We start from the raw sequence: 12,652 nt of genomic DNA, 5'->3' as shown, positions 1-12,652 counted from the left end.
CATGTTATCAAAGTTGACATGTTATCACACTTTGTCAAAGCTGACATGTTGTCAAAGTTGACATGTTATCACACGTTGTCAAAGTTGACATGTTGTCAAAGTTGACATGTTATCACATGTTGTCAAAGTTGACATGTTGTCAAAGTTGACATGTTCAAAGTTGACGTGTTTCAAAGTTGACATGTTATCAAAGTTGACATCTTGTCAAAATTGACGTGTTGTCAAAGTTGGCATGGTATCGAAAATATTTATTTCAATTGTGGGTATGTCTGTGTGTGATTGTAACTCTGGTTCAATGAAATCAGGTTTGTTTTGAATTTAAGTATATAATTTTCTTTCAAAATTTTAACTGAATTTTTTGTCAAGAATTGAACAGACCCTTGAAAAATCACAAAATCTAACTTGGCAAGATTAACGCTAAGAAATCCAATTAACATTAAAAATGTAGGATTTAAATACTTTTCTAGATAAGTACTTCTGAAAATTGATACTTAAATTCAAAACACATTTAAACCTGAGTTACATTAACACGCTTTAGGCGGGCAGTTCGCGCGCTGGCGGCGACATTTAGCGGGTGAAAAAAAAGGTTGCATATAAAAAATAAATTTGCTTTAAATCGCTATATCTTGGAAAATAATGTACATATTGAAATTTTCACCATACAAGTATATTCGGACCTTTTAAAAGATATGTATTGGCATATAATATTTATATAGAAATATCGGATATAAATACCTTTTCTGTTAGGTAGATTTACCCTTCCTGCTGTCAAGCACCGGTAGATTTGAAATGTATAATATACAAATATAAATAATTATGTGAAACTGTAAATTATATATAGAAATAAATAAAAATAAAAAAATTAAAAAATTAAAAGGGTAGAACTACCTTTCCCGCACAAAATGTGTTAACAGACAGACTCACAATCTAAATTAGTTTTATTGATAATTTATATTGTTCTTCACGTTATTTCACTTGTGTTTTGGAAGACATTTTGTTGGTACCTAAGATATTTAGATATTATTTTTAATTTGAGTTCTAAACTAATAGTTTTGTCTTTTCCAGTCTGGGTTCCGCGTTCCCCGACGCCAAGGAGCACGTCAGCGTGAAGCTGGAGGAGGTGGCAGAGGCCCTGGGGGGGCTTCTGGGGCGCGCGGCGCGAGGGCGCCAGCACCTCAAGCAGGCTGGACAACTACAGGCGCTCTTCGACGAGTACGGAGAACTCATGTGAGTACATTACCGTGCTATCCAACAAACCAACTAACCACGTAAAGTCAGCAGGACGGGAAGAGAAGAAGACAGGCAAGAGGAGGGTGAGGAAGGGCCTGGCTATTTAGATCTAGTCACCAAACACTGAGAGTCTCCACCACTGGAGTGACCGCGCAAGCACTGTTTAAAATGCGTGATGAAAAAGAAAAGTTACATTAAGAACCGTTCTCATTCAAGGCAGCTCCTCGCTCGAGGGAGATCCCATGCACTCTTATATGCTCCGAAAGCGAGGACTTCTGCCTATCAGAACACGCCAATAAACAGAGCGACTCAACTCCTTAACGATTCTGCATTAGCCATCGATATTTTCAATGTCACCTACAGACAATTCAGTAACTATCTTTTAACAAATGTCACAAAATAGTAAAACTGCCTCTGTAAACTTTTTAATTTGTAATCTTCTCCATGATATATTGGTGTATAACCCTTTAATGGAGAACATGAAAAATAAATAAATAAAATTATTAAGATATTGTATGGACGTACGTAATTAATACTTTAACCATTATTATTTAATATACCGTATCACTTGTATTATGCTGTACTGTGTATGTCTAAATAAATAAATCAACCTTCTCTATTTATCTGTCGCAAGAATGAGATTCGAGACGCTCGGTCTGCAAATTTTATATATCTATGGTCGCTCGCTACGGACATTCCAGGTGCTGACTGAGTTCACAGCTCGTCGATCAAATGAGTGCCATTGATTGGCCAGTTTGATGAATTTATAATAAAAATAATTTTTATTCCAGGATGTGGGGAGGTTGGTGCAATTCCACATGTCCCATATAGATATACACATTTATTGTACAATAGATATGTAAAAATGCAAAAATAGATTAGCAATTAAGGACTATGTGAGCTTGGGCCCAGCCGTCACTCAGGAGTGGCGCTCGGTGCTGGTAGGCTGCGGTCACCGCATTAGCCGCATCCTGGCTCCAGTGACCCGGTGTCTCATAAGGCCAGCAAATCCATTTAGTTCTAATTCCGTGAACATTGTCGATGCGCTGCTGTGTCTTCTGTATCATATTGGATTCGGAGTCGTTCCATCGAGCAAGTTCGGTAGTGACGCTATGTCTCACACTTATACAGGCTGGTACAGAATGCTTTGAATAGTGTTTAGGGTTCTCCTTTGTCGTTCGATATCGCCATCGTCTGATAGGTCTTGATTAATAGTGTGCCCCAAGTATTTTATGTTTGGAGCTTGGAGGATCATATCGTCCGCGTAGCTTATGTGGATTTGCATACATACGACAGCCTGCTCTGATGTCCAGGCGACTTGACAACTTGTCCATGTATACATTAAACAGGATGGGGGACATACCATTGCCTTACTCCTGACCTATCTTTAAATTGTTTGTTTTTATCTTTCCAGGGCGTGGACTAGTGAAATGCTGGCCAGAGTAACGGCGCCAGAGCTTGCTGCCGACGTGGCTGGTGCAGAACAGCTGTTGGCGCGCCATCAGGAAATACGCACTGAGATTGACGCACGCCAAGAAGACTTCACTAACTTCTACAAGACAGGTGAGTTCCTTTGGGAGTTTTAACATTTGTTTCATCTTGCTTTCAGTGCTGGCAATACTGTACGTCACCTGACTTAATTAGGAATTTTAAGTTTTCCTAATTCTTAATTAGGAAAACTAAGCTATTGAAACCTGTAAACCCATAACCTCCATTTAAGAATTACCAATATAATCCTCATTACTTTTCAAAGATTTGATCTTACAGTGATGATCTTCAAAAGTTATTACAGTAAATTTAGTATTTGTTCTAATGTATATCGTAACTTGATATATTCAGGAGCAGAGCTGGTGGACTCGGAGCACTTCCTGGCCGAGGAGCTGGGCGAGAAGATAGCGGCTCTGCGAAGCCGCGCCCAGCTGCTGCAGGACACCTGGACTCGCAGGACCACCATCTACGAGCAGCATCTGGACACACTGCTCTTTAAGAGGGACGCCGATACTCTGGATAACTGGATCCTGAACAGGTATGATGACACAGGTCACTGATAGTCCACAGGTCACTGATAGTCCACAGGTCACTGATAGTCCACAGGTCACTGATAGTCCACAGGTCACTGATAGTCCACAGGTCACTGATAGTCCACAGGTCACTGATGGTCCAGGGGAAGACATAAAAAGTATATAGTACTCACAGTGGCATGGGTGGTCATATGAGCCACACTCCAATTTCCAAGTGAAGAGCCAAGGACATTGGTGACCTTCCTCTGTTTCTCCTGCTACATACCTTGTCAGTAGAGTTAAATTCAGGTGAAGAAGGTATTTAGTTTCATGTTATCCCAGAATAACGTCCAGTCTTCAGTCCGTGAAATGCCCCCTTTTATGAATACTCCTTTAATGGCGACCGGACTCGAGGGCCGGCCCGAGCGCGGGTATCCCGCTGCAGGCCAAGTAAGGCCAGGCCAGGCAAGTACCTTTTTGAATGAGGCTGATTTGAACGTTCCGCTCAGTTTGGCGAGCAAAGTCTTCAAAGTATTTTAATGTGGATGGCGAGTTCTTTACACTCCTAGGACACTATTTTGAAGTATACACTTATTGTTAATTACAAATATTTTTTTACGTACCTTTTAAAACTACCACCTTCCACTATTTTTCAACATAGTCGTCATTTAAATTCAAGCACTTGTCATAGCTTTTCACCAATTTACAAATTTACTCGAATTGCTGAGCCCCAAGTCCCTTTATGTATTTGTCAGCAAGATCTTTATCGTTATCGAAGTGCTGAGCCAAAAGACGCTTTATGTATTTAAGAAAATCTTTCTTGTAAATAAATTCAGTACTACTACTTTTGTAAGTTCGTGAGTTCCTTCTAGCATATCTGCCACGGTTACTCTGACGTTTAAACCCAGACAACGGTTAAGTTTTGAACAGTCCTCGTCTGTATATGTATTGTTCTACATTTTCATTTAAGTTATTTGATGTGTTTGAGTCCTTTCTTGCTAGACTGACTTCATAACTGTTTTTTCTTAAGACCTTCTCCTTATCGATGGATGACTTCTAACCCCACTATCTTCTTCTTCTTTTTACAGAGAGCCCCAGTTGCGGGATGGCAAGTTGGGAGAGAACATCACACAGGCTGAGGAGCTCATCAAGAAGCATGAGGACTTCCAGAAGACCGTGGAAGCCCAGCAGGAGAGGTTCAATGCCCTCAGAAGAATCACACTTGTAAGTTAACCCACATATTACAAAGTTTAAAAAGGAAGTGACTCCACCATGAAACATTTTGGAATCATGCTTGATAGTAGGCTGACATTTTATGCTCATATTGAGATGATTTGCAGTCACACCAGCTCAAGTATTCTCTCATGTTGGAGAGAATTTCTCTACATGAGGGGGTATGATTCTGAGACTCGTCAGTATCGCCCTGTTACGGCCGTATTTGGTCACCAGATCTGAATAGCCACGTAATTCCCCAATTACCTCTTCCCCATCTCCGTGCCTCCCCACTACCTTCAGCTTCACAAAATGCCTCAATTTAGTATCACATCTCCTTCCCCTCCTTACTGCCTTCAGCCCCACAACTTAATTAGTCTCACTGTCTCCAGGTGGTTGGGAGCAGTTGAGACTCTTGTGCGTTACTCACATAAAAAAATACATACATGTGAGGTTATGTTAAGAAGTTACTTGTTGTTTGTTGGTTTGTTTGTTTTTATACTTTTTATCACTGTTCCGTTGTTGTCAATGTTGTTTGTTTGTGCAGGTGGAGCAAGCGTTCGGCGAGCAGCGCAACAGGGAGGCCGCAGCGCGTCAGGAGGAAAAGGAGCGACAGGAACGGGAGAGGGCGGAGGGAAGACGCGCGGCCGAACGTGCCAGAATTGAACAACAAAGGCGCCTGGAGCAGGACAGACACGCAACCAAGGTATTTCCCACTCATTACCTTGCATCCTCCATGCATTGTGTTAAATGCAGTATTTTTACTATTATTACTCCGCCATTCTAATATAATACATTTTTTACATTAACCTTCTGAGGGAATTTATCTTTTGCGATGCTGTGAGGAGGGTCTTTTTAAAAAGAGGAAGATCTGGGAAGCTAAAAGAAATAAGTTGTGGGTAGGAATCATACCCGCATCTCATCATTATTATTATTATTATGTGCAGAGCAGGCAGCATTCTGCTGATGCGCTCATATCTGATTTCACAACAAGTTTGCCAGTAATTGAGTTGTTTTAAGTTTGAACTAAGTCCTTTCTTCTCTCCAAATGTGAATCCAATAGAGCTTTGAATTGATTTATATTTGTTGCATGGATGACATGTTGTGGGAGTTTGTTCCAAGCATCCACTACTCTATTTGCAAGGAAGTGTTTTCTAGGATTAGATGCAAAAGGCGTTTTGGTAATAGTGTCCACGGAGATTTATATTTTTATTAGTAGTGAAGATTTGTTGGATGCTAGGGCAACTGTAATGTCCAGATAAAAGTCTGGATCAAGTCACCCCTTTCTCTTCTTTCTTGTAAGGTTGGTAATCTTAGTTCCTTGAGTCTATCTTCGTATCGTAGATCTTTCAGAGCTTTAATTGACACTTTAACTGTTACTGTAAAGGGCCACTGTACAAAAGGCAAAGACAAAGAGTTTGCATCTTTGTCCAGTGTCTCTTCATTACCACCTGTCAGCCAAGATAACGCATTGTGTTAAATACAATTTTTTTACGATCACCCTAATACAATTTGGGAGCCACCTCTGGACTGGAGCCCCAAAATACTTGAAAAACTTACCTGATTCTGTGCAAAGGAGGGTGGTCCGTCTGATAGACAATCTCTTGTAAACTGACCGATTGCCATCTCTAATGCGCAATGTAGGCATGCTGAGTTTGTTCTACTGCTATTTTAAATGTAGCCTGCTCTAGCGAGCTAGCAGCATTGTTTGCTGGCGCACCGGTGCACGTGCGTGAAACTCGACAGATACAGAATACCCTTTCACAGTTAATATTAGCATCATCACGAGCTACCGTTCCCCTGTCTTTACACTGTACAGACAGCACTGGAATTCCTTATTGTGATATGTTTTAGGTGGAACCACAACCAGGCACCCCGGACCGCCAGGCGCCTTCCACCCCCACCCCGATAATCAACCAGTCCCAGCAGCAGCACTCGCAGCAGCCGTCACCCATAGCACCCAACCTGAGCGCCACCGACCACTCCAGCCCGCAGTCCAGCCAGGTGCAGAAGTCTGCCTCCGCAGCTCAGGCCTTTGGAGACAGGTTCAAGCGTGTCCCTACGGGAGTCAAGAGGGCCGAAAGCATGAAGGTACGAATTTGATGATAAATTTTTGGTCACTTCTGATTTTTTTTATGGAAATGATAATTTTATTTTAAATATTTTGAATACAATTTTTCTGGGATAGGTACAATTATTGTCTGTTTTTTTTCATTTGGGGGTCATTTTTGTTGTTCTCCTTTTAAATTAAATTTCTATGATTGGCTTTTTTTATATTTTTGATTTTGCTCTGATATTTAGCTAATTGCTCTTTTGGGGGAAAATATTTATTTTTCTGGAATACAAGGTTTTACTTATGTTGAGTTAATCGTCTGTTTTTGCTGGAATACAAGGTTGTAATGATGTTGAATTAATCATCTATTATTTTGCTGGAATACAAGGTTGTACATACTGATGTTGAATTAATCAATCGTCTGTTTCTGCTGAAATACAAGGTTGTACTGATGTTGAGTTAATCAATTGTCTGTTTCTGATGAAATACAAGGTTGAACTGATGTTGAGTTAATCGTCTGTTTTTGCTGGAATACAAGGTGTAATGATGTAGAATTAATTGTCTATTTTTTTGCTGGATTACATGGTTGTACTGATGTTGAATTGTCTTGTCAATTGTCAATTCAATTGTCTGTTTCTGCTGCAATACAAGGTTGAACTGATCTTGAGTTAATCGTCTGTTTTGGCTGGAATACAAGGTTGTAATTATGTTTAGTTAATCGTCTATTTTTGCTGGAATACAAGGTTGTCCTGATGTTGAATTAATCAACTGTTTTTTTGCTGGAATACAAGGTTGTGTCCTGATGTTGAGTTAATTGTCTGTTTTATTGAATACAAGGTTGAACTGATGTTGAGTTAATCGTCTGTTTAAGCTATTTATCTAAATTGTTGTTTTTATCACTTGGGAGCCAATCATCCGCTCAAGCGATTTTTGGCATACTACGACAAGTTGTCGTAAAATGCCAAACTCATAGAATCTAACAATATGGGATAGTCTGATAAATCTAAGTGAATTAATTTGCTTTAAACCATAGTAAACAGTTCATATGTTTCCATATTAATATTTTGAGGAATGGTATTAATTTAACACTATAATATAGTATATATATTTATATATATATAACCAATCGCTCGGGTGGCTAAACGATTTTTTTTTAACATTTCATTTGATTAGATATTTAATTGACTAGGTAGATTACTGTTATATATTTTTTTATTTATTTATCGGGAGTAGAGATTTTAATATGTTTTTTTTTTTCATTTTCAACATTGTTCATTTCCAGATATAATTAAGGGCTGTAATATGTGTTTTGTCGCTTTGTAACGAGTCATTGTTGGTCACATTAACATACAAATGCATGTAGAATTAAACTTTGAAATATTAATTTTTATAACTTAGATTGATTTTTTGATTTTCAGTTCAATATCCAAATTCAATTCAATTTCAATATTCAATTCAATTTCAATGTGCATTTTAATTTGCTTAGCCTTTATTTTAACCTTTAGTTCAATAATGTTGCTGGTTCATAAGAAAAACGTTATATATTATCCAATTGTGTCGGTTTTGTTAATTTCAAATTCACATATTTTTAACATCCGTTGTGAGTTCTTGGCACCTTAGTGAACTATTCCAGTAAAGAAAAAATGACACTACTGCTCTCTGCCAGTAATTGCAACTTAAACTCGATTTATGGAGCAATAACTTATAATTGGATTTTTTGACTATTTCTTCCGGACCAGAAATGTTTACCTAGTTGTTTTTCTGTAGTTTTAAAAAAAAACTTAACATTTGGGTAATTTTTTTTTGATTTCTTTCATAGTTTATTTTATCAATTCGTTCTCTGCAGAGTATTTTATTAATTAGACCGCTTTTAGTTTAAGTTAATTAAATAATTTATTTTTAATTTAATTAAATTAATTTAAAATTTAATTAAATTAATTTTTAACCTTTTTTGGAATTTTACGCCTGACTATTTAAAAAAAATTAAAAATGAATATTTACGCTCTGTGGCATAAGACGACAACTTTGGCAGAGCTGTGAGTTCCTTGGCTCTAAATCTAGTAGTTATTGGTTCAAATCCCACCGCATACAACTAAAATCATTTGGAACATATTCTCAGTATCGCTTTGGTGAAAGACCATAATTTAGAATCTAAACTTGATTGAAATGGCTTTAACCGTGTTTAGTGACCATACATAAGCACTTCCCAATCTTCCTCTTCCCCATCTCGATAATTTTCTTTGACCTCCCATCATTCCCAGTTTGGGGTTCGCCATAGTTTGCCACTGCTTCCGAGTACTTGGGACTATTGTGCAATGACGCAAAAAAAAAAGTATGCCAAAAGAAAAATTTTAACAAAAAAAAAACAGTCAGGTTTTTAAAATTGTCCAATTAACATATTTAGCAATTTGTTTTGGGGTTTGGTGAAATTAATATATTGAATTTGTGTGTTTTATTTGAAGTGCTTTATTTTATCAAAGATTTACAATTTTTATTTATTGTATTTATTATAATTATTTATTTTTGCCGTCCGAAAAAATTGAAATCTTTGATTTATTATATTAGTTATGAAACAATTTTCAATTTGGTTTTGTTAATTCATTTATAACACTTGTGTTTTTATTTTGTGTTACATATTTGTAAATCGCTGTAATTTTAATTGCACTTGCTCTAACTGTAATTGCCGTTGCTATAATTGTAAATGCCACTAATAATTGTAATAGCTGTAAATATAATTCTTGTAAATGTTGCCTTAAAGTAATTTTTATAGCACTTGCTATTATTGCAATTGTTGCTGTCATTTTAAAAGCTCTTGTTGCAAATGCTGTATTTATTGTTGTTTTTATTATTTTAATTCATTAATTATTATAGTATTAAACAAATGCAATAATATTGACTATACCCATTACCAATTCAACAAATACATTAAGGACGGGTTGTTTCGGAGAATTCGAACAATTCATCAAATTTCAACGTTCATTTACGGGTTCTGTGAAAGTCCTATTCAAATTCTGTTTTTATATCATTATAGGCTAGTTGCTTGACAGAACTGAAATAAAAACAGAACTTGAAAATATATTTCACAGAACTTGAAAATTAACTTTGAAATTTGAAGAATTGTTCAAGTTCTCCGAAACAACCCGTCCTAAAAGAATTGACAACAGCAATTTCAATTGATATAATTGCAATTACTGAATCTGCAGTTACAATTGGTGCAATTCCATTTACAATATTGGTGTAATTGCACTTGTTAAAACTGCAAATACAATATTAGTGTAGTTGCAATTTCTAAAACTACAAATACAATATTTAGTAATTGCACTATTGGTGAAATTGCAATTATAATATTGGTGTAGCTGCACAATACAGTATTGGTGAAGTTATAATTTCTTAAAGTGCAATTAAAATATTGGTGTAATTGCAATTTAAAAAATTGGCACGATTACAATTACTAAATATGCAATACAATTATTGGTGTAATAACAAAATTTCTAATCACTAATTCTACAATTAAAATAATGCTAATTGCAATGACTAAATCTGCAGTTACATTTGGTGTAACTGCAATATAACTAAAAATTGTTTCATCTCTAATTGACATTACCACATTACAATATATTTATATTATATATTATACTATCACTGACTAGATAATCCCCTAGTAGTGCAATCCATACCGATTTGTAAGAAAACCGATGTCGCCAATACAAAAAAACTTTCCTCTCCTAGACAGGCCAAAACTGTGTAAAATTACTGATAACAAAAAAAATATATAAAGCACTCTCATTTTATTAGACAGATTTATTACAAACGTTACTGGCATCTCACTTTTTTGTAGTTTCATATAAAAATATTTAATTAAAATTCACAAAGTCGCATAATTTGTTTTCAAATTGTGGTTCGTACCTTATTGTTTCATAAAGGTGCATGTTTTAATTTTTTCTGTGGATAACTTCTAGATTTGAATATAAAGCGTGGTGTCTTCTCTTTCTAAGACCGTTTAGATCATATTTCTCACCACAACAGAAAGAAAGTCACAAGGATTTCTGTGAGAGGTTTAATTAATGCTGCAATTTTTGGAAAATATCGAATAGTACCGAAGATATAAACTATCATCATGTTTATATTTGCAGTACTGAACCGTGTCTCGTTTGACTTTAAAAGACACCATTATATTCGTTTTAGTCAAGTTTATTTTGAAAGCTCATAATTGTAAGATATCGAAGTCGTTATTGACCACACTTCTACAGAATTTATCTCGTCAGTGTAATAATATATACGTTTATATAATATATATACTTGATGAATATTATTATTGTCACCTTGTGCAGCCTGAGACGATAACTGAAGGAACCGGCGACACTGGAAACTCCAACAAGGTACAGAATGAACACACGCCACGCATATGTACACACTTCACACATAACCGCACACACAGCATGGAGCGTGAGACCGGCATGCCACTAATTACACTGCCGCATGGTTGCAACAACACGTTTTTAACAATAATATCAACAAAATAAAATGTATGAATGTTGATAAAGCACGGTGAAACTATACAAGTGAAAGGTATGACGTAAAAGCAAAGGATGGAAGAAGTCTAGGACATCCAAGGAAGTCATGGCACCATCATGTAATATTATGCAAGAATGCATGTTAGTAAGGATATACAGCAACAACAGCAATATTATGTAAGAATGAGTGTGCTAGGGAAAGTGTATAAATGCAGATAATGCAACACTGCATGTTAGTATGGATTTACAGAAACAACAACAACAATATTATGTAAGAATGGTTGTGCTAGAGAAAGTGTATAAATGCAGATAATACAACACTGCATGTTAGTATGGATATACAGCAACAACAACAACAATATTATGTAAAAATGAGTGTGGTGGAGAAAGTGTATAAATGCAGATAATGCAACACTGCATGTAAGTATGGATATACAGTAACAACAGCAACAATATTATGTAAGAATGGTTGTGCTAGGGAAAGTGTATAAATGCAGATAATGCAACACTGCATGTTAGTATGGATATACAGCAACAACAACAATATTATGTAAGAATGGTTGTGCTAGGGAAAGTGTATAAATGCAGATAATGCAACACTGCATGTTAGTATGGATATACAGCAACAACAACAATATTATGTAAGAATGGTTGTGCTAGGGAAAGTGTATAAATGCAGATAATGCAACAATGCATGTTAGTATGGATATACAGCAACAACAACAATATTATGTAAGAATGGTTGTGCTAGGGAAAGTGTATAAATGCAGATAATGCAACAATGCATGTTAGTATGGATATACAGCAACAACAACAATATTATGTAAGAATGAGTGTGCTAGAAAAAGTGTATAAATGCAGATAATGCAACACTGCATGTTAGTATGGATATACAGTAACAACAGCAACAATATTATGTAAGAATGGTTGTGCTAGGGAAAGTGTATAAATGCAGATAATGCAACACTGCATGTTAGTATGGATATACAGCAACAACAACAATATTATGTAAGAATGGTTGTGCTAGGGAAAGTGTATAAATGCAGATAATGCAACACTGCATGTTAGTATGGATATACAGCAACAACAACAATATTATGTAAGAATGGTTGTGCTAGGGAAAGTGTATAAATGCAGATAATGCAACACTGCATGTTAGTATGGATATACAGCAACAACAACAATATTATGTAAGAATGGTTGTGCTAGGGAAAGTGTATAAATGCAGATAATGCAACACTGCATGTTAGTATGGATATACAGCAACAACAACAATATTATGTAAGAATGGTTGTGCTAGGGAAAGTGTATAAATGCAGATAATGCAACAATGCATGTTAGCATGGATATACAGCAACAACAACAATATTATGTAAGAATGGTTGTGCTAGGGAAAGTGTATAAATGCAGATAATGCAACACTGCATGTTAGTATGGATATACAGCAACAACAACAATATTATGTAAGAATGGTTGTGCTAGGGAAAGTGTATAAATGCAGATAATGCAACACTGCATGTTAGTATGGATATACAGCAACAACAACAATATTATGTAAGAATGGTTGTGCTAGGGAAAGTGTATAAATGCAGATAATGCAACACTGCATGTTAGTATGGATATACAGCAACAACAACAATATT

At 36.1% G+C, this 12,652-nt stretch overlaps 1 protein-coding gene across 1 annotated transcript in view; it reads left to right on the top strand.

The window, feature by feature from the left end:
- The window catches only part of kst (spectrin beta chain, non-erythrocytic 5 kst), a 179,625-nt gene that overhangs the window by 143,099 nt on the left and 23,874 nt on the right, over positions 1-12,652 (top strand). The window contains exons 66-71 of the mRNA XM_089643731.1: positions 1,066-1,227; positions 2,645-2,793; positions 3,070-3,256; positions 4,319-4,454; positions 4,990-5,148; positions 6,297-6,533. Of these exons, the coding sequence (XP_089499857.1) occupies positions 1,066-1,227; positions 2,645-2,793; positions 3,070-3,256; positions 4,319-4,454; positions 4,990-5,148; positions 6,297-6,533 (1,030 nt within the window). The remainder of the gene's footprint in view (positions 1-1,065; positions 1,228-2,644; positions 2,794-3,069; positions 3,257-4,318; positions 4,455-4,989; positions 5,149-6,296; positions 6,534-12,652) is intronic.

Source organism: Hesperophylax consimilis, chromosome 20 (genome assembly GCF_061612785.1).
Source record: "Hesperophylax consimilis isolate HC1 chromosome 20, BYU_Hcon_1.0, whole genome shotgun sequence".
Classification (NCBI taxonomy): Eukaryota; Metazoa; Arthropoda; class Insecta; order Trichoptera; family Limnephilidae; genus Hesperophylax; species Hesperophylax consimilis.
This window is presented reverse-complemented; position numbering and strand designations above follow the sequence as displayed.